We start from the raw sequence: 23,605 nt of genomic DNA on the forward strand, positions 1-23,605 counted from the left end.
GCTGTACCCTTCATTCGATCTCTGCGAAACCCTACATTTCAGCAGGATAATGCACAACCGCATGTTGCAGGTCCTATACGGGCCTTTCTGGATACAGAAAATGTTCGACTGCTGCCCTGGCCAGCACTTTCTCCAGATCTCTCACCAATTGAAAACGTCTGGTCAATGATGGCAGAGCAACTGGCTCGTCACAATACGCCAGTCACTACTCTTGATGAACTGTGGTATCGTATTGAAGCTGCATGCGCAGCTGTACCTGTACACGCCATTCAAGCTCTGTTTGACTCAATGACCAGGCGTATCAAGGCCGTTATTACGGCCAGAGGTGGTTGTTCTGGGTACTGATTTCTCAGGATCTATGCACCCAAACTGAGTGAAAATGTAATCACATGTCAGTTCTGGTATAATATATTTGTCCAATTAATACCCGTTTATCATCTGCATTTCTTCTTGGTGTAGCAATTTCAATGGCCAGTGGTGTATCTGCTGTTGCCTACGGAAACTGATCGCACCCAGGTGTGCACCTTTTCGTCAGAAGCAAATCGACGGCCACGAATGTCTTTCTCCAGGGTTCCAAAAATATTGAAATTGCTTGAGGAGAGGGCGGGACTGTATGGAGGATGCGTAAGGGCTTCCCAGAGAAACATCTGCAGCTAAGTCGAAACTGAGAACCAATTACACTTCCATATTTTTGAAACCCTGAAGAAAGACAATCGTAGCCGCTACACTGCTTCGGACGAAGAGGCTCTTGCCTGGATACAATCTTGGTGCCGTAATGAACCGCAAGTATTTTTCCATGAAGGCATCGACCGTCTTGTCTCACAGTGGGATAGAAGTGTCAACAGTAAAGGCGATTACTTTTGAAATAATAAATGGTTTATACTTTTTTTACATTGTCTCGTTTTCATTTGACTCCCTTACTTTCAACAATGACGGATCGCTTGTTTGTGATTGCCCCAGAACTCTACGCGAGAGATGTTCAGACCATCCACGATAAGCCTGTTTGCTACACCGTCAGAGAGAGGACAGAGGTCATCTTCGCCTGCATAATTCCCTCGCCGGCGGTCGATCCGGCCAACGCCACGGGGCATCGGCCTAGTCGGCACGTGGCTCCCGTTGTTCTGCCTGGAGCCTGGACTGAGAAGAAGGTGCCACTTTCTTGTCGTACACTCCCACTACCAGCGGCTGACTCAGAAGCCATGTTACCATGTGTAGCACCTGCGCTGCATAGTTTAGTTGATGGTAGCGAACTACCAAGGTCGTCGATACTTATCTGGTTGATACAACCTCAGCAGCAGGAGGAGGAGGGGGAGGGGGAGGAGGTGGAAAAAGAAAAGGGGGAAGAAGAGGAGGAGGAGGAGGAGGAAGAAGAAAAGGGGGAAGGGGGAGGAGGGGGAGGAGGAGGAGGAGGAAATAGAGGAGGAGGAGCAGCTTCGGACGTATGTACAATTCCAAAACTATTTAGCAACAGCGAAGCGCTGCTGGGTTCGCTAGTAGTCATACGGCCTTTAGAAGCTGAACAAGTTTCTTTGCATGCTCCCTGTAACCTCAGTAGTTGTTCACAGCAGAGGCGCATCCCGCTATATGCGACGGCCTAAATCGAAAACGTTGGTAAGTAGCAAGTGGTCTCTGGTAGGATTCCCCTCAGCAGTGTCTGTCCTTCCGTCCAGTTCCGTTCCGTTCGCCGGCTGGCTCGCCACACGGAACGGCTAGCCAGCCAGCCTTACGCAACGGCGTGGCGGCCGAGGCGCCGGCGTATGTCGGCCAGACCGTTATCAGCTTCTGCTGCGATCAATACTCCTGCGTCCACAGCGAGCCCACCTTTGGCCACTGCACACTACGCAAACAGGACTCATTTCCACCAGACTGGCGTCTACTGAGCTGCACTGAACCTACTGTACATACACCGATTTCAGATTACTGGGAGACAGAGATAAAGGTTGGCAGACGACATTCTGATGGTTTACAGCGCACCTAATAGTGCAATTTATCTTTTATTTATGATTTTTATGAACTTCAAGAAAAAATAACTTCATCTATGGACTAGAAAATAAGAATCGTCACCTTAATTATTTAGATCTTACTCTAATTGTAAGTAATGATAATATTTCTTGGCGTTTTATTACCCTCCGGATCAACACATCCCCAATCTAATAAAGTCTATCAATTCAGCCGTTCGTCGAGCTCTTTCAACGCCTTCATTACCCGGAAAACAAAGCTGAACTAAATTTAATAAAAACTATCGCAGACAATAATGGTTTTTGACCACCCTTAATCGATAATATTTTGAAAGCAAAAGCTAATAGCAAAGTCACTACTTTAGTCAATGTCGCTTCCAAATGTAGTGACCAAAGCAAAAAATTTCTCATTACCGTACTTAGGAACCATTTCCTACATAATTCGTCGTCTGCTAGAGGAAAGACGTGGCTGCAAAGTTCCCTTTCCAGAAGGGTTATAAGCTTGATATTCACAAACTGCAAATTTTAAACTATATATCTGTTAATGATGGTCTCATTCTCAATGAACAGCTACGATTGCGAAATAATTTTTTAACCGGTTGCAACCGTCTTTCGCAACTATGTCATAAATTTAATGTATGCTATACCGACTGGCACTAGGGAGGTAGTTCTGACATTGCCACTGATAGTAGAAGCGAGACTAAGGAAAAATCAAGACACGTTAAAAGGATTTGTCGACCTGCAAAAAGCATTCGAAAAATATAGATAGTGCCAAATTTTTGAAATTCTGTGAAAAATAGAAGGGAATTTATATGGAAATACGGTTAATAAACAATGTAAACAACGACCAGGAGGAGGCAATACGACCAGGAGATCAAAAAAGAAGTCCTCAGGTTAAAAAAGGTGTAAGGCACGGATACCCCTACTGTTTAAACTGCACATTGAAGAAGCGATGATGGAAGTAAAAGAAAGGCTGAGGAATGGAATTAAAATTCAAGGTGAAAGGGTATCAGTGATACGATTCGCTGATGACATTGCTATCCTGAGTGAAAGTGAAGAATTACATGATCTACCGAATGGAATGGGAAATCTAGTGAGTATAGAATATTGATCGAGAGTAAATCGAACGAACACGAAAGCAATGAGAAGTAGCAGAAATGAGAACAGCGAGAAACTTAACTTCATGATTGATGGTCACGAAGTAGATGAAGTTAAGGAATTCTGCTACCTAGGCAGCAATATAACCAATACGGACGTAACAAGGACATCAAAAGCAGACTAGTACCGGCAAAAAAGGGTTATTAGTCTATTAGTATCAAACATGGGTCCTAATTTGAGGAGGAAATTTCTGAGAATATACGTTTGAAGCACAGCATTGTATGGTAGTGGAACTTGACTGTGGGAAAACTGGAACAGAAGAAAATCGAAGCTTTTGAGATGTAGTACTACAGAAGAATGATGAAAATTAGGTGGACTGATAGGGTGAGGAATGAGGAAGTTCTCCGCAGAATCGGAGAGGAATATATGGAAAACGCTGACGAGGAGAAGGGGGCAGGATGATAGGACATCTCTTAAGACAGCAGGGACTGATTTACACGGTACTAGAGGGAGGTGTACTCGGCAAAAACTGTAGAAGAAGACGGAGATTGGAATACATCCACCAATAACCGAGGACGTAAGTTGCAAGTACTACGTTGAGATGAAAAGTTTGGCACGGGAGAGATATTCGTGGCGGGCTGCATCATACTAGTCAGAAGACTAATGACTTCAACAACAACAACAACAACATAGTTATTATAGGATTGTGTTGAGGAAAAGACGTCCTGATGGACGAGCAAAGACCGCTGGAGTCGACAATGGAATGATATTTGGGAGTTGGGGTGCTGCTGCTGCTGTGATTACGCCACGGGAAGTTCACTGTGAGGGGGCGGCTGGGGGCGAGTACAAGGGTAGCAAAGTCCTTGGGACAAACACTGAGTGTTAGTACAGTAAGTGAGTCAATATTAGTAGTTCAGGCTGTAGCGTGGCGAAATGACAGTGTAAACATTGTCCGAGTAGGCTATAATCTGTATCATCCGTACAGTTAACCAGTTTCAACCGTGGGTCATTTTCAAGCACATGTTTTCAGCTTCACGCTTCATTTCACAGTTTACTACATCGCTTGTACCTGCTGACATTTCTTCTGCGAAGGTATTTTAGTTTGTATACTATAAGACGAGAAGCTTCCCCAATAGGAAAGAGGACTTGTGAAAACCCATTAAACATTTTAAAATTGCTGAACAATTTCTAGCAGAACAACGAACCGAGTTCCTGTGCGAAGTTGTCTCTGTGCTGTGCCCTATCTTTTTTTTCCTCCTCCACACTGAATCTAGAAATGAATCAACAGCTATCTGAGAAAGCTTTATGTAATTAACAAGACGCACATGAGACAGTTTCACTGGAAAGACACAGGTATTGTTTTGAACGTAACAAGTTTTCACACACAAAAACTAACGCGAATATTGGGATTTATATGAACTCTTATCTCCACACAAGTGTATTGTATAGGAACAATGAATTGCGATATTGACGGTGTCTTCATTGAACGCAAACGGCGCATTGCGCACCCTTTAATACTATGTTTTTAAATAAATGTTTTAATCATTCTATAGTGTTCGATGTGTCCTAGCGTGTTCACGAAACTCGTTATACCCATGGACACAAATTAATGTGAGACTATCAAGTTTCAAATAAAATTTGGTAGAAGCATCTGGATTTTGAGAAGGATAGACTTTAAACTCTCACGTCTTTAGAAATATTTCAACATATTTCGTTCACTGCCGGAAGAGATTCTACGGACTTTTCTATACATTACCCTCTCCGTACGAGTACGAAAATATAACAATTTACTAACATCATTCGAGTGGTTCTGTCTTAGAGTTTCCTTTTTCGTTTTTATGCATCCTAAATCAGTTTTCAGAACATTCTAGTACTTAGTTTACGAACAATGCCAACCTCTGTTTTAGACATTTAATTTAGTCAGAAACTCTGCGTTTGGTTTCTGTTATTGTCTAGACCACATTGTATCTCGTGCAGAATGCATTGTTCACACGATAGCAGTGTCAACAAAAATGGTTCAAATGGCTCTGAGCACTATGGGACTCAACTGCTGTGGTCATAAGTCCCCTAGAACTTAGAACTACTTAAACCTAACTAACCTAAGGACAGCACACAACACCCAGCCATCACGAGGCAGAGAAAATCCCTGACCCCGCCGGGAATCGAACCCGGGAACCCGGGCGTGGGAAGCGAGAACGCTACCGCACGACCACGAGATGCGGGCGCAGTGTCAACAGATAGGCTCCTTACCCTGAACAGAAGTGGTTATCTTTTACACGAAAATGTGTCCCAGCTGCCGCTAGCATTTTCACGTCAGTGACTGACATTGACCGTACAGTACACGGCACCTAAACAAAGGGAAATTCAAAGGTGAGGCTGATTGGTAACATCTCGTCGTTCGATGATGTCGTTAGAGACTGATTACAAGCTCTGTTTCGAGAATCATAGGGAAATAAATCAAAATTTTACTATTCAAAGAAACCACATCAGCATTCGCCTTGAGCAAATAAAAAACGGATTTTCAGTGGAGATATGAACCGCCATCGTTCAGGGTGAAAAGCAGGTGTCTTGACTGTTGCATCTACAATTCAGTACTGAAAAAAATACTTTGCCTCGCTTCAGAGATAGTAAGAGGTCTGGAGATATATAACTGAAGCTGTATAGAAGGCAGATTAAGTCCCATTGTCAACGGGGTATAAACTTATAATTAGTTATTTCTATCGATCATCAGACTCACCCGCAGATGTAACCGAAAAATAAAGAGTAAACATCAGCTTGCTAGAATGTGTGTTTCCAAATCATCTTGTCATTTGAGGACAATCAACAGGGATAATCACTAGTTCAAAAGCCGTGGGCGTGAGAAGACATCCTGCGAAACAGTACTAAATGCTTCCTCTGAAAACTACACAGAATAGATAGTTTGCAAATCCACTCAAGGTAGAAATATACGAGATGTAATGGTAAGAAATAGACCAGAGCTGTTTGAAGACGTCCGTACTGAAAACGGCATCGCTGACCGCGAGTAACCAAAACAAGCCGAATAATTTAAAAGTTCGGTAAACTATATAAAGAGAGAGTCTTGGGAAACACTAAGAAGCAACATTATAAACATTTATTTCTAAGCAAGAGGATGCAGAGAAGCTGTAGCTGAAGTCTAGTACATCTGGTCAAGAGCTAGATATGTAAGTACATATAACTGTTCATGATGGGAAGGGCGTTGCATGGTATACAATTTCTATAAAAAAACTAAAGAACGATAAGTGTACAGAGCAATAAGTTTAGAACAGAGTATAAGACTATAAACTGAGAAAATGCTAGATAAAACACATTTGGCTTTCGGAAGGGCATCGCGTGAAGCCTTCGACGACTACCGCAGCAGAATTTTATGGGAAGACCCTCACAAAATGCAAGAAATTGCAGAACACATGTAAATGTTGTCAGTGGCACGAACTTTACTGTCCAGACATCTACGACTGACAAGATAATCGCAATCTATGGCAGCAAAGCAAACGCAGAATCGCCGAACTCCGTTTCCAAATACTCTTTTACTAACAAGGGAACTTACCCATCGCACCCCCCTCAGATTTAGGTATAAGTTGGCACAGTTGATAGGCCTTAAAAAACTGAACACAGATCAATCGAGAAAACAGGAAGAAGTTGTATGGAACTATGAAAAAAAATAAGCAAAATATACAAACTGAGTAGTCCATGAGAAGATAAGCAACATCAAGGACAATATGAGCACAGGAGCGCCGTGGTCCCGTGGTTAGCGTGAGCAACTGTGGAACGAAAGGTCCTTGGTTCAAGTCTTCCCTCGAGTGAAAAGTTTTAATTTTTTATTTTCAGACTTATCTGTCCGTCCGTCCGATGCGATCACTTTTTTGGGAGTGATTATCACATCGACAAGAAAACCTAAATCGGGCAAGGTAGATGAATCTTTTTACCCATTCGCCAAGTGTACAAGTTAGGTGGGTCGACAACATATTCCTGTCATGTGACGCACATGCCGTCACCAGTGTCGTATAGAATATATCAGACTTTTTTTCCTGTGCAGGAATCGGTTGACCTATGACCTTGCGATCAAATGTTTCCGGTTCCCATTGGAGAGGCACGTCCTTTCGTTTACTAATCGCACGGTTTTGCGGTGCGGTCGCTAAACACAGACACTAAATTTATTACAGTGAACAGAGACGTCAATGAACGAACGGACAGATCATAACTTTACGAAAATAAAGAAAGTAAAATTTTCACTCAAGGGAAGACTTGAACCAAGGATCTCTGGTTCCGCAGCTGTTCACGCTAAACACGGGACCAGAACCAAGGACCTCTCGCTCCGCAGCTGTTCACGCTAACCACGGGACCACGGCACTCCTGATCTAGCACTGTCCTTGTATTGCTTATGTTGCACATGGACTACTCAGTTTGTATATTTTGCTTTTTTTCATAGTTCCACACAACTTCTTCCTGTTTTCTCGATTGATCTGTGTTCATTTTTTCAAGGCCTATCCACCGTGCCAACTTATAACTAAATCTGAGGGGGGTGCGATGGGGAGGTTCCCTTGTAAGCACTCCGCCTTCAGACCGCAAGTGTCCCACCGGGACCATCCGACCGCCGTGTCATACTCAGCTGAGGATGCGGATACGAGGGGCGTGTGGTCAGCACACCACTCTCCCAGTTTTCTGTGACCGGAGCAGCTACTGTTTGGTCGAGTAGCTCCTCAATTGGCATCACGAGACTGAATGCATCCCGAAAAATGGCAACAGCGAATGGCGGCCCGGATGGGCACCCATCCAAGTGCCGGCCACGCCCGACAGCGCTTAACTTCCATCTGACGGGAACCCGTGCATCCACTGTGGCAAGGCCGTTGCCCTTTTACTAATGAAGATACAAAAATACTGCTTCTAATTAATTGTCGCACCACTGCAAATATAACTGCTTTAGACACTAATGCCAGTGGTGCTGGGAAACGGCTGAAATCGCTCAAATCAAACAAGGCTGCAGAGCCCGACTGAATCATTGACAAATTTTACACACATTCTAACAGCATTTTAACCACAAAATACCGTAGACGTCCCAAACAGAAAACGTCGTCTAGTACTTGGAGAAAAGCACAGATCACACCCATTTACTAGAATAGTAGTAAAGGTGTTCGACAGAAGCACAGTCCAATATTTACATTGTCTGACGCAAAATCTGAAGTATTGATTTCAAACATAATGGCTCCACAGCAGCCAGCCTAGATTTTGGAAGCACTGGTCATGTGAAACTCAACTCGCGCTTTTCTCACATGACGTGCTCAAAGCCAAGAATCAAGCAGACCGGGTAGAGACCGTATTACAGTGTACGATCGTGAAGAGTATCAAATGAAATTTGTGACTGGACTGAGGGTTTCTTTGTAGAGACGACGCAGCATGTTCTCAGCTGGAGTCATCGACAGAGGAAGTAACTTCACGTGTGCTCATATCCTTTCTGTTTATGTTGTACGAGTATATTACTGACATGACAGACAATAATACCCTGAGAGATTTTGATGATGCAGTTTTCTATCTGAAAGAAAAAGCTGCACAAATCTTCAATCAGAACTTGCACAGAATTCAGAGCAATGCAAAGATTGGCAAGTCGTGTAAAACGCACAGAATATAAAACTATGCACTACACAAAAAGAGGAAACTTATGAGACTGATTCACATTTTGTGAATATATTTTTGTTCAGCTACTCTTGACCAATAAAAATTTGTGCCGAACCGATACTCTAAGCCAGATTTCCCGCTTGTCGTGAGCGGTCGCCTTCGCCACATTTTATGTTATCAGTATAAAAAGAATAACAGGAACTCCTTCGATGGTCATGATAACAGAGCTGCACCTTTCTGTTTTGCTCACCGCGGAGGTTCCAACTGCGGGGCGTGTTTAAAAAATGCTCCCTAAGTAGTTAGCAAAAAAGGACCGACATTTGGCGTGTCGCCTCCTTATGTGGTGTCGTGCTAGCAAAAACGTCCAACGAGGATCACATCCTCGAATCCATCTCTGAATGCTCGTACATAGCACTCAGGCTGTCCGAGTGCGTCTCCAGTGCCGGTTAAAACCTTAACGTCATGAAGTCACAATCCAAATACTCTTATGTTCGTGAAAGTAAGCATAGGAAGAGTAACGCTACTTTTCTGTCGCCATATTATCCCCTGTTACATGAATCCGTAGTCTAGGGGTGGTGTCTCTGATTTATAATAAAAACGCCCTTGGTCCCAGGTTCGAAACCCACCACCGCTTTAATTTTGATTAATAATAAGCATTGGCGGCCAAGACTATCGACATAAGAAGTCACCCTCATTCTGCCAACAGCCTTGTCAAAGAGGGCGGAGGATCATACAGAGGTTCAGAGCACTCTCTTGCCCTTAGGGTGGGAAAATGTCCCAAACGCCAGAAGAATAAGCAATGATCAACGGCATGAGGATGCAGAAGGCAATAGAAACCACTCCATTAAAGACACGTAACGTGTATCAACAGGACATGTGGTCTGTAATTGAAACAAGTCCCGTGGTGATCTCTTCATTGGCAAAAGATTCCGGAATAGTCCCCCATTCGGACTTCGGGAGAGGACTCCCCAGGGGAAGTGACCATGAGAAAAAGATTATATAATAAACGAAAGGATAACGTTATACGAGTCGGGGTATGGAATGTCAGAAGCTCGAATGTGGTAGGGAAGCCAGAAAATCTGAAAAGGGAAATGCAAATGCTCAGTCTAGATATTGTAGGGGTCAGTGAGGTGAAATGGAAAGAAGGATTTCTGGTCAGATGAGTATAGAGTAATATCAACAGCAGCACAAAATGGTATAACGAGAGTAGGATTCGTTATGAATAGGAAGTTAGAGCAGAGAGTGTGTTTCTGTGAACAGTTCAGTGATAGGATTGTTCTTATCAGAATCGACAGTAAAGTAACACCGACAGCTGTAGTTCAGGGGTGCATGCTGACGTCGCAAGCTGAAGATGAGAGAGGGAAAGCATATGAAGATATTGACAGGATAGTACAATACGCAAAGGGAGATGAAAATGTAATAGTCATGGGGGACTGGAATGCAGTTGCAGGAGTAAGAGAAGAAAATGTTACAGAAGAATATGGGCTTGGGACAAGAAATCAGAGAGAAGAGAGAATAATTGAGTTCTGTAATAAATTTCAGCTAGTAATAGCGAATACTCTGTTCAAGAATCACAAGAGGAGGTGGTATACTTTGGAAAGGCAGAGTGATACGGGAAGATTTCAGTTATATTACATCATTTTCAGACGGAGATTCCGGGATGTAAGGCGTACCCAGAAGCAGATATAGACTCAGATCACAATGTAGTAGTAACGAAGAGTCGGGTGAAGCTTAATAGATTACTCAGGGAGAATCACTCTGCAAAGAAGTGCTATACAGAAGTAGTAAGGAATGATAGATACGTCTAAAATTCTCTAAGGCTGTAGATATAGCAATATAGAGTAGTCCAGTGGGCAGTACAGTTGAAGAGGAATGGACATCTCTAAAAAGGGCAGTCACAGAAGCTGGAAACACAGCTACAAAGTAGGTAACTGCGATGAAACGATGGAAAATAGAAGAAATGCATCAGTTGATCGATGAAAGAAGGAAATACAAAAATGTTCAGGGTAATTCGGGAATACAGAAATACAAGTCGCCGAGGAATGAAATAAATAGGAAGTGCAGGGAAGGTAAGACGCTGCGTGAAAAAAATGTGAAGAAATCGAAAAAGAAATGACAGTCGGAATGACAGGGTGGTAACATAGGCCGGATAGGTGGCAAGAGTACGTTGAAGATCTTATGAGGGAGAAGATTTGTCTGATGTGATAGAGGAAGAAACAGGAGTTGATTTAGAAGAGAGAGAAGATTCAGTATTAGAATCAGAATTTAAGACGGCTTTGGAGGACTTAAGATCAAATAAGGCATAAGGGATCGATAACATTCCACCAGAATTTCTAAAATCATTAGGGGTAGTGGCAACAGAGCGACTACTCACGTTGATGTGTAGAGTGTATGAGTCTGGCAATATACCGTCTGACTTTCGGGAAAATTTTATCCACACTATTCCACAGACTAAAAGAGCCGACATGTGCGACAATTATCGCACCATCAGCTTAACATCTCATGCATCACAACTGCTGAGAAGATTAATATGCAGAAGAATGGAAAAGAAAATTGAGATGTGTTAGATGACGATCAGTTTGGCTTTAGGATAGGTAAAGGCACCAGAGAGGCAATTACGACGTTGAGGTTGATAGTGGAAGTAAGACTAAAGAAAAAGAAGAAACTTTCATCGGATTTGTCTACTGGAAAAACCGTTCAACAGTATAAAATGGTGCAAAATATTCGAAATTCTGAGAAACATAGGAAGAGACGGGTAATATACAATATGTACCAGAACCAAGAGAGAATAATAAGAGTGAACGGCCAAGAACGAAATGTTCGGATTAAAGAGGGTGTAAGACAAGGACGTAGCCTTTCGCTTCTTCAATCGGTACATCGAAGAAGCAGTGATGGAAATAAAAGGAAGGTTCAGGAGTGGAATCAAAATTCTAGGTGAAAGGGTATCAATGATAGGATTCGCTAATGGTATTACTATCTTGAGTGACAGTGAAGAATTACATGATCTGTTGAATGGAATGAATGGTCTAGATAGTACAGAATATGGATTGAGAGTAAATCGAACACGGACGAAAGGAATGGGAAGTAGTAGAAATGAGAACAGTGAGAAACTTATCAAGGTTGATGGTCACGAAGTAGATGAAGTTCAGGAATTCTGCTACCTATGCAGCAAAGTAACCACTGACTGACGGAACAAAGAGGATATCAAAAGCATACTAACACTGGCAAAATGGGCAGCCTGCTCAAGGCAGGTCTACTAGTATCAAACATAAGCCTTAATTTGAGGAAGAAATTTCTGAGGCTGTTCCTTTGGAGCACAGCGTTGTATGGTAGTGAAACTTGGACTGTGAGCAAACTGGAACAGAAGAGAAGCGAAGCAGTTAAGATATGGTGCTACAGACGAATGTTGAAAATTAAATGCACTGGTAAGGAAATCGTGGTCTAGGGGTAGCGTCTTTGATTCATAATCAAAACGTCTTCGGTCCCGGGTTCAATCCCCGTCACTGCCTAAATTTTGATAAATAATCAGCATTGGCGGCCGAAGACTTCCGGCATAAGAAGTCAGCCTCATTCTGCCAACGGCCTTGTCAAAGACGGCGAAGGAGCGGATAGAGTTTCAGGGCACTCTCTTGTCCTAGGAGTGGGAAATTGCCCCTAAAGGCGGAAGAATCACCAATAATCAACGACATGAGGATGCAGAAGGCAATGGAAACCACTGCATTAAAGACACGTAACGTGTATCCACAGGACATGCGGCCTGTAATTGAAGAAGGGGGAGGTTACCATGAGAAAAAGATTGAATAATCAACGAAAGGATAACGTTCTACGAGTCGGGGCGTGGAATGTCAGAAGCTTGAACGGGGTAGGGAAACTAGAAAATCTGAAGAGGGAAATGCAAAGGCTCAATCTAGATATAGTAGGGGTCAGTGAAGTGAAGTGGAAGGAAGACAAGGATTTCTGGTCAGATGAGTTTAGGGTAATAACAGCAGCAGAAAATGGTATAACAGGTGTAGGATTCGTTATGAATAGGAAGGTAGGGCAAAGGGTATGTTACTGTGAACAGTTCAGTGACCGGATTGTTCTAATTAGAATCGAAAGCAGAAAAACACCGACAACGATAGTTCAGGTATACATGCCGACGTCGCAAGCTGTAGATGAACAGAGAGAGAAAGTGTATGAGGATATTGAAAGGGTAATGCAGTATGTAAAGGGGGACGAAAATCTAATACTCATGGGCGACTGGAATGCAGTTGTAGAGGAAGGAGTAGAAGAAAAGGTTACAGGAGAGTATGGGCTTGGGACAAGGAATGAAAGAGGAGAAAGACTAATTGAGTTCTGTAACAAGTTTCAGCTAGTAATAGCGAATACCCTATTCAAGAATCACAACAGGAGGAGGTATACTTGGAAAAGGCCAGGAGATACGAGAAGATTTCAATTAGATTACATCAAGGTCAGACAGAGATTCCGAAATCAGATACTGGATTGTAAAGCATACCCAGGAGCAGATAGACTCAGATCACAATATAGTAGTGATGAAGAGTAGGCTGAAGTTCAAGACATTAGTCAGGAAGAATCAATACGCAAAGAAGTGGGATACGGAAGTACTAAGGAATGACGAGATACGTTTGAAGTTCTCTAACGCTATAGATACAGCAATAAGGAATAGCGCAGTAGGCTATACAGTTGAAGAGGAATGGACATCTCTAAAAAGGGCCATCACAGAAGTTGGGAAGGAAAACATAGGTACAAAGAAGGTAGCTGCGAAGAAACCATGGGTAACAGAAGAAATACTTCAGTTGATTGATGAAAGGAGGAAGTACAAACATGTTCCGGGAAAATCAGGAATACAGAAATACAAGTCGCTGAGGAATGAAATAAATAGGAAGTGCAGGGAAGCTAAGACGAAATGGCTGCAGGAAAAATGTGAAGACATCGAAAAAGATATGATTGTCGGAAGGACAGACTCAGCATACAGGGAAGTCAAAACAACCTTTGGTGACATTAAAAGCAACGGTGGTAACATTAAGAGTGCTACGGGAATTCCACTGTTAAATGCAGAGGAGAGAGCAGGTAGGTAGAAAGAATACATTGAAAGCCTCTATGAGGGTGAAGATTTGTCTGATGTGATAGAAGAAGAGATAAGGGATCCAGTATTAGAATCGGAATTTAAAAGAGCTTTGGAGGACTTACGGTCAAATAAGGCAGAAGGGATAGATAACATTCCGTCAGAATTTCTAAAATCATTGGGGAATTGGCGACAAAACGACTATTCACGTTGGTGTGTAGAATATGAGTCTGGCGACATACCATCTGACTTTCGGAAAAGCATCATCCACACAATTCCGAAGACGGCAAGAGCTGACAAGTGTGAGAATTATCGCACAATCAGCTTAACAGCTCATGCATCGAAGCTGCTACAAGAATAATACACAGAAGAATGGAAAAGAAAATTGAGAATGCGCTAGGTGACGATCAGTTTGGCTTTAGGAAAAGTAAAGGGACGAGAGACGCAATTCTGACGTTACGGCTAATAATGGAAGCAAGGCTAAAGAAAAATCAACACACTTTCATAGGATTTGTCGACCTGGAAAAAGCGTTCGACAATATAAAGTGATGCAAGCTGTTCGAGATTCTGAAAAAAGTAGGGGTAAGCTATAGGGAGAGACGGATCATATACAATATGCCCAACAACCAAGAGGGAATAATAACAGTGGACGATCAAGAACGAAGTGCTCGTATTAAGAAGGGTGTAAGACAAGGCTGTAGCCTTTCACTCCTACTCTTCAATCTGTACATCGAGGAAGCAATGATGGAAATAAAAGAAAGGTTCAGGAGTGGAATTAAAATACAAGGTGAAAGGATATCAATGATACGATTCGCTGATGACATTGCTATCCTGAGTGAAAGTGAAGAAGAATTAAATGATCTGCTGAACGGAATGAACAGTCTAATGAGTACACAGTATGGTTTGAGAGTAAATCGGAGAAAGACGAAGGTAATGAGAAGTAGTAGAAATGAGAACAGCGAGAAACTTAACATCAGGATTGATGGTCACGAAGTCAATGAATTCTGCTACCTAGGCAGTTAAATAACCAATGACGGACGGAGCAAGGAGGACATCAAAAGCAGACTCGCTATGGCAAAAAGGCATTTCTGGCCAAGAGAAGTCTACTAATATCAAATACCGGCCTTAATTTGAGGAAGAAATTTTTGAGGATGTACGTCTGGAGTACAGCATTGTATGGTAGTGAAACATGGACTGTGGGAAAACCGGAACAGAAGAGAATCGAAGCATTTGAGATGTGGTGCTATAGAAGAATGTTGAAAAATAGGTGGACTGATAAGGTAAGGAATGAGGAGGTTCTACGCAGAATCGGAGAGGAAAGGAATATGTGGAAAACACTGATAAGGAGAAGGGACAGGATGATACGACATCTGCTAAGACATGAGGGAATGACTTCCATGGTACTAGAGGGAGCTGTAGAGGGCAAAAACTGTAGAGAAAGAGAACTGGAATACGTCAAGCAAATAATTGAGGACGTAGGTTGCAAGTGCTACTCTGAGATGAAGAGGTTAGCACAGGAAAGGAATTCGTGGCGGGCCGCATCAAACCAGTCAGTAGACTGATGACCAAAAACAAAAAAAGAAACGAATGAGGAGGTTCTGCACAGAATCGGAGAGGAAAAGAATATGTGGAAAACACTGATATGGACAAGCGACAGGATAATAGGACATCTGTTAAGACATCGGGGACTGACTTCCATGGTAGTAGAGGGAGCCGTAAGAGGGGAAAAAACTGTAGAGCAAGGCAGATTTGAAAACATTCATCAGATAATTCAGGACTGAGGTTGCAAGTGCTGCTCTGAGATGATGAGGTTGGCACAAAAGAGAAATTAGTGAAAAAAAGAAAAAAAGCGTTGTTATATCAATAGCCACAGTGTGTCTTCATACAGTAACCACCTTAAGTGTAATACAGAATCCTTCAGACATGCATCCATTTCTGAAGGACATTGTATTGTAATAAATGCGGTTACTACATAAACACCATTGACGATATAAAACTTATGTTTGACTGTAATATCAGTGGTGATGGAGTCTAGGCGTCTACGCAAAAGCCATTACTTGCATGACAGAGGGTATTTCTCAGTGTGCCACGTATATTCAGTCCTAGGTTACTGGAAAAATGTTATCCGTCTGTTAACGAGATTGCTTACACAAATATTCGACCGATCCTAGAACACAGCTCAAACGTATGTGACTTATGAGTTATGACTATCAGGGAATGTTGACCACATACACAGAAGGGCAGTACGGATGTTAAAATACCTGTTCGACCACGGGAGAGTGACATTCGCTTTAAGATGAACGCCAACTGTCACGCGTAAGCCTCCTTATTATGTTTCAAGAACCAGCATTAAGCGAGTTATCGAGGAATATACTACAGCCTCCTTAGATACCGGTGACGCAGGGCACACAAAGTCAAGTTTTATCTAATTAGAGAATTTAAGAGGCCAGTCATTAGGTGCTCAATGCGCAAGTGAAATCGGAAGTGGTAAATTGAAAGTACCCATTGCCATGTACTGCAATTGTTTGGAGAGTAGATAAAATTGTAGATGCAGACCGTCTCTAAAAATTCTGAAAGCTACCGATATTTTACCTCCAATTTAGATATCTAATTGGATTCCGGAAACAAGTCTATCTTATAAATTCAGCTCACCTGTGTAACCATGAGATTCGGGAGGCAGTTGAGAGTAGAATCGAAAATGATGCTATGTTCTTCATTTCCGGAGGCGCTGTATGTGGTTTAGCGCTTAGGCTGTGGCCAAAGTAACAACTGAAGCAATGTAGGGCCATCTATGTGATCAATGACTTCCTAGCCAACAGAATTGTGCTCGACTTTCAAATTGGGAGAATCTCGTCGGGTGTTTATTCTCCGACTTTTACTGCTCACCATGGAAAAAATAGTATGGTGGGTGATGTCAGAAGCTGCATCGGGAAGTTCACGAATGATGCTGTTATGTATAGGAGTCTCTGTCCAAAAAATTGTAGTCTAACGCGTAAGGAGCTGTCGAATGAAAACGAGAGATGGAAAAAATTGCCCACTTACATCAAGGAACCGCGCACTGACGGTTCCGTACCAACTTTATTACGTATATAGACTGTTCATCCGTTCCAGGAATTGATAATCTCTACCATTTTTGGCTACTATCGACATTGACACTGAAAATATATCTGTCTCAGGGCTTTCGAGAAAGTTTTAATTTCAGTAATATAAATGTAACAAAGTAATGTAATAGGCAGGCGACCATTATTATTATTATTATTATTATTATTATTATTATTATTATTATTATTATTATTATTATCCCTTTGGAATTTAGTAGATGTTCAGGAGCGATTACTCCACGAAGATATCGCGTTTCAAGTTATATGTGAAACAAACATTCACCGACTAGTCTCCGAAAATTTGTTTCACATGTAATTTGAAGGACTGCAACAGTCTCCTCGATATTTACAACCTGAAACGCTATATACAAGTGCAGTAAGAGCTCCTGGTTAATTTCCAAATGCGTCATATTAAGTAGAGTCGTTTCTTGACAGAACGCAGATTGTTTTAATTTTGACTTTGACGCCGAATAACAAATGACAATATTTTTTCGTGTGATATAATTACAAATTTACAGTTTTCGGATTCTTTCCTTTGGTTGCACTGTAAACCTTCCTTTTTGCCACATCCATGATTCTAGGCCAACGGCAAGTACCCTATAAGTTTTGATGCGTGAGTTTTCGAGTGTCAACATATGTAACAAATGTCTTGATTGCATCGACTTAGAAGCTTAAAATTTTTTACGCCACCAAGGGACCTTAGACCTCAGTATGGACTAATTTCATGTTGATACGTCTACCCCTTCCTGAGAAAATGGATTTTTAACAATCAGACAGATTGACAACAACTTGATCCTATAAGGGTTCCCTTTTTACCGTTTGAGACACAGAATCGTAAGAAGTAAGTGAATTGTTTATTATTTCGCAAGTATCCCCCGTAATTTAGCACGTTTATCCCACTGTGAGACGAGACAGTCAATGCCTTCACGAAAAAAAAAATTGCTGTTGCTTATGTATTCACTATTTACAAATGCGTGCACCACCTCGTCTGAAGCTGAGCGACGGTCAGGAATGTCTCTTTTTCAAGCTTCCAAAAATATGGAAATCGCTTGGGGAGAGATTAGGACTCTATGGAGGAAGTGTAACAGCTTCCCAGCGAAATTTTTCAGCGTAGTCTAAACAACCTAGGCAACATGTGTGACATCGTGTAACGTTACCTGTACCTTAGGCTATCAGAACATCAATTTAACTTGTCAGAGGAGAACGGTAATATCGCGATCTCAAGTACACAGTTTTTTGCGAGTATTAAATATACGACAAAACGCTTACGCCTTAAGGTACTTTGCTCAATACTGTTACCAGCGGCTTCGCTCGCACATCAGTCGTTTGTTATGGTGAGTGAGAATAAGGAAGCTATTATCCCTAAGTGCAATAACGTCACTTGCACTCACTTGTCGCCACCGACCCGCCTCCCCCCCCCTCCCGTTTACCCCTCACGCGCGCTCACATGTCCGTCCCTCCCTCCCTCAACACACACACACACACACACACACACACACACACACACACACACACACTATATATATATATAATCACGTGCAGTGTCACTTCCAAGAGTGTACGCATCATGTTATGCATTATACATGTACATTATCCGACAAATTTAATATTTATTAACATGATTTATGTTTAATGGGGTAAAAGACTTTACATTCCCTACTTTAACGTCTTAGGGATAGATTTTTTCTAAAGCAGCCTATGTACTTTCTCGGTGTTCAAGTATTTCCATACCAGATTTCAAAAAAGTTTGTTCAATGGATTGGTCGTGAAAACAAACATGTACTTTCGCTTTCACAACATCAGTATGGATCAATGTCAGACTGAATAAAGAGCATTTGAGAGACAGAAAAACTACTTGCGATTTGATGTGACTAATTATACAAGATGTTTGAGATTACTTTGTAAGCTACAGTGGAAAGTACTAAGTGAAAGAAATATTTATTTATTTGAGTGAACGTAAGAAACTTAACTCTTTCTGCGGAGTTGTGATACAGCTTGTTTAGCTATTTTCCAGAGAGCTACAGCAAGTTATAATTTTTTTAAACATTGCATTTTTGTCTTGTTGCTGATGTATTTAAATAGTGTACAAATCAACAAATATCAATTTTAGTTAGCGAGTTAGAAACATTAAATGTCTTAGAAATGAGTACAACATATTGTATCTTACTGTTTGTTTTCAGATGGCCGAATTCTCTTTTTTTGTGAAGTGTTCAGAAGCGTGGTTGTTTTCCTGAACACACGCCTTCAAACGAATTGCGGACTACATGCAAAGTAGCAGATGTCAATCAGCGACAAGCTTCCTCCATGCACTGTCTGAAGTCACGTTCGGTTAGGCTGTAGAATGTATCGTTGCACAGCCTGTGCGAGGCAGGTCGGAACGAACAGAGGCACGAGGTTCGTCCTGCCACGGATGTCGGCATGGAACACACACGGCTTGCACATTCAGCTAGTGTGTTGACATGTTGCTGATGCCTGGTGAGCTCCGGCGCGATGCGAACGAAGCAGCCGTGGTTTATGCCGACAAGTCGATTAAAAGGCGCACTGAGTTGTGCGCTTAGCAAAATGGGCACTCATTTCAACAGTTCAGTCAAATGAACATTCCGTCACGAAAGCATCCATCCGTATCCCACCCCTTATGTACAACGCATTGCACCCACCCATGAAATTTTGAACTTTTCTACGTCCTCACTAAAATGGATAGAAATTGACTTAAATTGATTTGTAGACTGTTGAAATACACTAGCTGTAAGATGAAAAATGTCAAAATTTAACTCGTTGCTATAAATATGGAAAAGTGTAAATAACTCCGCAGAAGCAGTAACGTTCCTTACGTCTAACTAATAAATATTTCTATACTTATTATTTCGTGAGTTACAGAGTAACATAGCTTATCTGAAACGGCCTTTATAAAAAGAAGAGTACCATCCACACATAGTTTAAAAATATGTATTTGAATTAGATCATTACCGATTTCGGATTTATTACAAATCCATATTCAAATGGGTTTTACTTTCCTCCTGGAGCCTCGTTTCGTACTCGTCTCTGGTTTTGTGCACTAAGATATAGAAAAAATTTTCGTGCAAAATTCCATAAACTTGAGATTTCTTTTTCTTTTTGACCTTAACAAGAACATTCATGAAATGGTTTTGAAATTAATAAAATATGAAAATTGGCAGAAAACTAAGTGATGCTAATTTCTGTAAGAAGAATTCGTCGTTTAAATAAGTTTCCATAGTTTGACAGTGCTAACATTAAGATGGCGTACAAAGAAAAAAGTGTTAACGTTAAAATGCGTAAGAAAATACAGGCCATGTGAGTTTTGACCACATTTCATGATTTATTAACTTAAATTAATTCATGGATGTTTCTCTCAAGGTCAGAAAGGGAAATCTCTCTCTCAAGTTTACGGAATTTTGAACGAAAAACGTTTTGTATGTATCATTGTACAAAACCAGTAACAGGGCCCCAAGACGAAAGCAAGGAAATTTGAAAGACCGACGTGAAGATGTATTTGTAATGAACCTGAAAGCAGTAATTGAGTTAAATAAAATTTCCTAAACTATACTTAGGCATGGAAGCTGATTAAATTATAAACTGTATAACTGTTCTACAACAACGATTCTCGAGATCTGTTTGTATGTCTATGGCCTTGATCTAGCCATCCTGGGCACAGATCTTCAATGAGTGAAGAACTCCCTACCCTCGCGAACGCCCTCAAAGAACTTTCGAGACACAACAGAAACCAACTTAAATCAAATCCACAAAGACACAAATATGTGCTTTTCATTTGAGAAACTGGGAAGCTAGTCGTAAATTGAAGACATTATGGTCAGGTATCTAAATAGAACACCGTGAGACCCCAAAGTATCTAGTAGTGTCACTTGATAGAGCTCTTATTCGTACTTTGAAGAAACAATGCATATGAACTGCAAGTCAAAGTTTCCCCTAGGGACAATCTTCTACGTAAACTGGCCGGGTCTCATCAGGATAGCCAGGCTAAAACTTTACGTGCATCTGTAATGGCGCTCTGCTATTCCGCAGCAGGTATGCATGTCCTTTTTGGTATAATTCAGTACATGCCGAACAGATGGACATAGCTCTCAATGAATGAAAACTGCAAAAAATCAGGCTACACCACGTCACAGGAATAGCACCGGCCCCTGTTCATGAGAAATAACTGAATGAGGAAAGAATGAAAGTGGGACAGGAGAGAACGGATCCTCTGTATGTGCATGAACTGCACCCGCAATGACTGAAGTCTAGGAGGAGTTTCCTTAGAACATCGACGGAATTGGGAACCACTCCTGAAAAAGCTAGGTTGCAACTGTGATACGAGATACATTTCTCCTGGCTGGAAAAAAAGTTTCAGAAATTGACGACTTTGAAGTCCCTGAATAGACTGGGTTCTGGAGTTGGGACAACAAAGGTTAATTTGGTAAGATGGGGCCACACTGCTAAAGATGATGTTTAGTGTGGCTGTGGGGAAGGCCAGACTGTTCACCATATGCTTCAGTGCAGACTGTGTCCAGCCTCCTGCACAGAAGATGACCATCAAGGAACAGAAAATGCGTAGAAGTGCCCAAATTTCAGGCAAAAGTAATATAGTCATAACTGGGTGTAATGTAGAGGTTTCTGATACGAGAATAAGTAAATAAAAGATGGGAAACCTGACGATACTGTTATACTTGTGACTTATGATCCTACAACCGCCGAGCGTGTCGAGTAGCGTGGTTGAACGTCACGCTCTGGCCCTGCCAGAGGACGCAGGGGCCGTACCTGGGAGCGGCAGTGAAGACGCCGAGTCTGGCGAATGCGGGCAGCGCGAGGCGGTAGACCTGCGCCTCGTTGTGGAAGAGCTCCGCCGAGCTGAAGGCGGACACGCGCTGCCCCTCGGGGGCGGGCACCTTCACGTAGAGGCGGCGGCCGCGCGGCGTGCTGAGGCGCGCGCCGGTGGAGCCGGTGCCGCGGTGCGCCGCCTGCAGCCGCCCCCGCAGGGACGCCGCCGCCCCCGCGTCCTCGCCCAGCGCCGCGAGCGCCTCGCGCAGCGCCGCCTCCACGGCCGCGTCCGCTACCACGTCCACACCCACGCCTGCAGCAGCCGCCTCCATGGCTGTCCGCTCCGTACTGACTGCCGCGCGCTGCTCGCTTATCGCCGCAACCGCAGCGCGCTGATAACGGGTTCGTCGTCACACGGCCTCGCGCTCCTGCGCCGCGGACGTGGCGCTATCTACGTCTCCACATCTGTCAGCCGCGCGCCGCGGCTCACCACGTCACTGCTTCGGCGCCTAATGACGCTCCGCTGGTAGCCCGCGTCGTCTTCTGACACACTTAACACGATGGCCGTCGATTGTGCAAGTGATAGCAGACTTGGTATAGCTATACTCCGCGGATCATGTTGCAATTTGTTTTAAACTAGCTTCCCAATCAGCTTTCAAATGTAGCTCAGAATTTGATGACACTTTGCTGCTTGAAGCGTCGCCAAGTTCGAGAGTCGCAGAGCGCCGTGCATTTGTATCATTACGGAGGAAGGTTGTAGCTACCTTTGAGCTAAATTTTAAACTTCGGCTTTCACAATGGGAGAAAATTGCGGGCTTTCGAAAAAGTAATCCTGTAGTTGCGATGCGCAGCGTATAATTATAGGGCGACATAAAAAACTAATCGCCAGAAAAAAAAACAGGAATTTAAAAGCGAAACTACCAACAGATAATTCTTTTCATTATTTTTATCTCATCAGTTCATTCCATCATAAATTGGTTAACAAAATGTCACGGAATTGAATAAAGGGCCTTAAATGCCACATGTTGTTGTTGTGGTCTTCAGTCCTGAGACTGGTTTGATGCAGCTCTCCATGCTACTCTATCCTGTGCAAGCTTCTTTATCTCCCAGTACCTACTGCAACCTACATCCTTCTGAATCTGCTTAGTGTATTCATCTCTTGGTCTCCCCCTATGATTTTTACCCTCCACGCTGCCCTCCAATACTAAATTGGTGATCCCTTGATGCCTCAGAACATGTCCTACCAACCGATCCCTTCTTCTGGTCAAGTTGTGCCACAAACTTCTCTTCTCCCCAATCCTATTCAATACTTCCTCATTAGTTATGTGATCTATCCATCTAATCTGCAGCATTCTTCTGTAGCACGACATTTCAAAAGCGTCTATTCTCTTCTTGTCCAAACTATTTACCGTCCATGTTTCTACCACAATATCTAACTTTAACCTATCCATTTCCCTTTTTAAATTTTCTAACCTACCTGCCCGATTAAGGGATCTGACATTCCACGCTCCCATCCGTAGAACGCCAGTTTTCTTTCTCCTGATAACGACATCCTCTTGAGTAGTCCCCGCCCGGAGATCCGAATGGGGGACTATTTTACCTCCGGAATATTTTACCCAAGAGGACGCCATCATCATTTAATCATACAGTAAAGCTGCATGCCCCCGGGAAAAATTACGGCCGTAGTTTCCCCTTGCTTTCAGCCGTTCGCAGTACCAGCACAGCAAGGCCGTTTTGGTTATTGTTACAAGGCCAGATCAGTCAATCATCCAGACTGTTGTCCTTGCAACTACTGAAAAGGCTGCTGCCCCTCTTCAGGAACCACACGCTTGTCTGGCCTCCGTTGTGGTTGTACCTACGGTACGACTATCTGTATAGCTGAGGCACGCAAGCCTCCCCACCAACGGCAAGGTCCATGGTTCATGGGGGGGAAATGCCACATTACAGGCTTTTTAATAGACCATTGCTCTATAATG

General features: G+C 42.6%; 1 protein-coding gene across 1 annotated transcript in view; it reads right to left on the reverse strand.

Annotated features, from left to right (window-relative positions):
• Positions 1-21,961, reverse strand: part of LOC124788802 — a 79,033-nt gene extending 57,072 nt beyond the window's left edge. Inside the window, exon 1 of the mRNA XM_047256084.1 lies at positions 21,630-21,961. Coding sequence (XP_047112040.1) covers positions 21,630-21,961 — 332 coding nt within the window. The remainder of the gene's footprint in view (positions 1-21,629) is intronic.
• Positions 21,962-23,605: the final 1,644 nt, after the last annotated feature.

The sequence above is a fragment of the Schistocerca piceifrons genome, chromosome 3, assembly GCF_021461385.2.
Source record: "Schistocerca piceifrons isolate TAMUIC-IGC-003096 chromosome 3, iqSchPice1.1, whole genome shotgun sequence".
NCBI lineage: Eukaryota > Metazoa > Arthropoda > Insecta > Orthoptera > Acrididae > Schistocerca > Schistocerca piceifrons.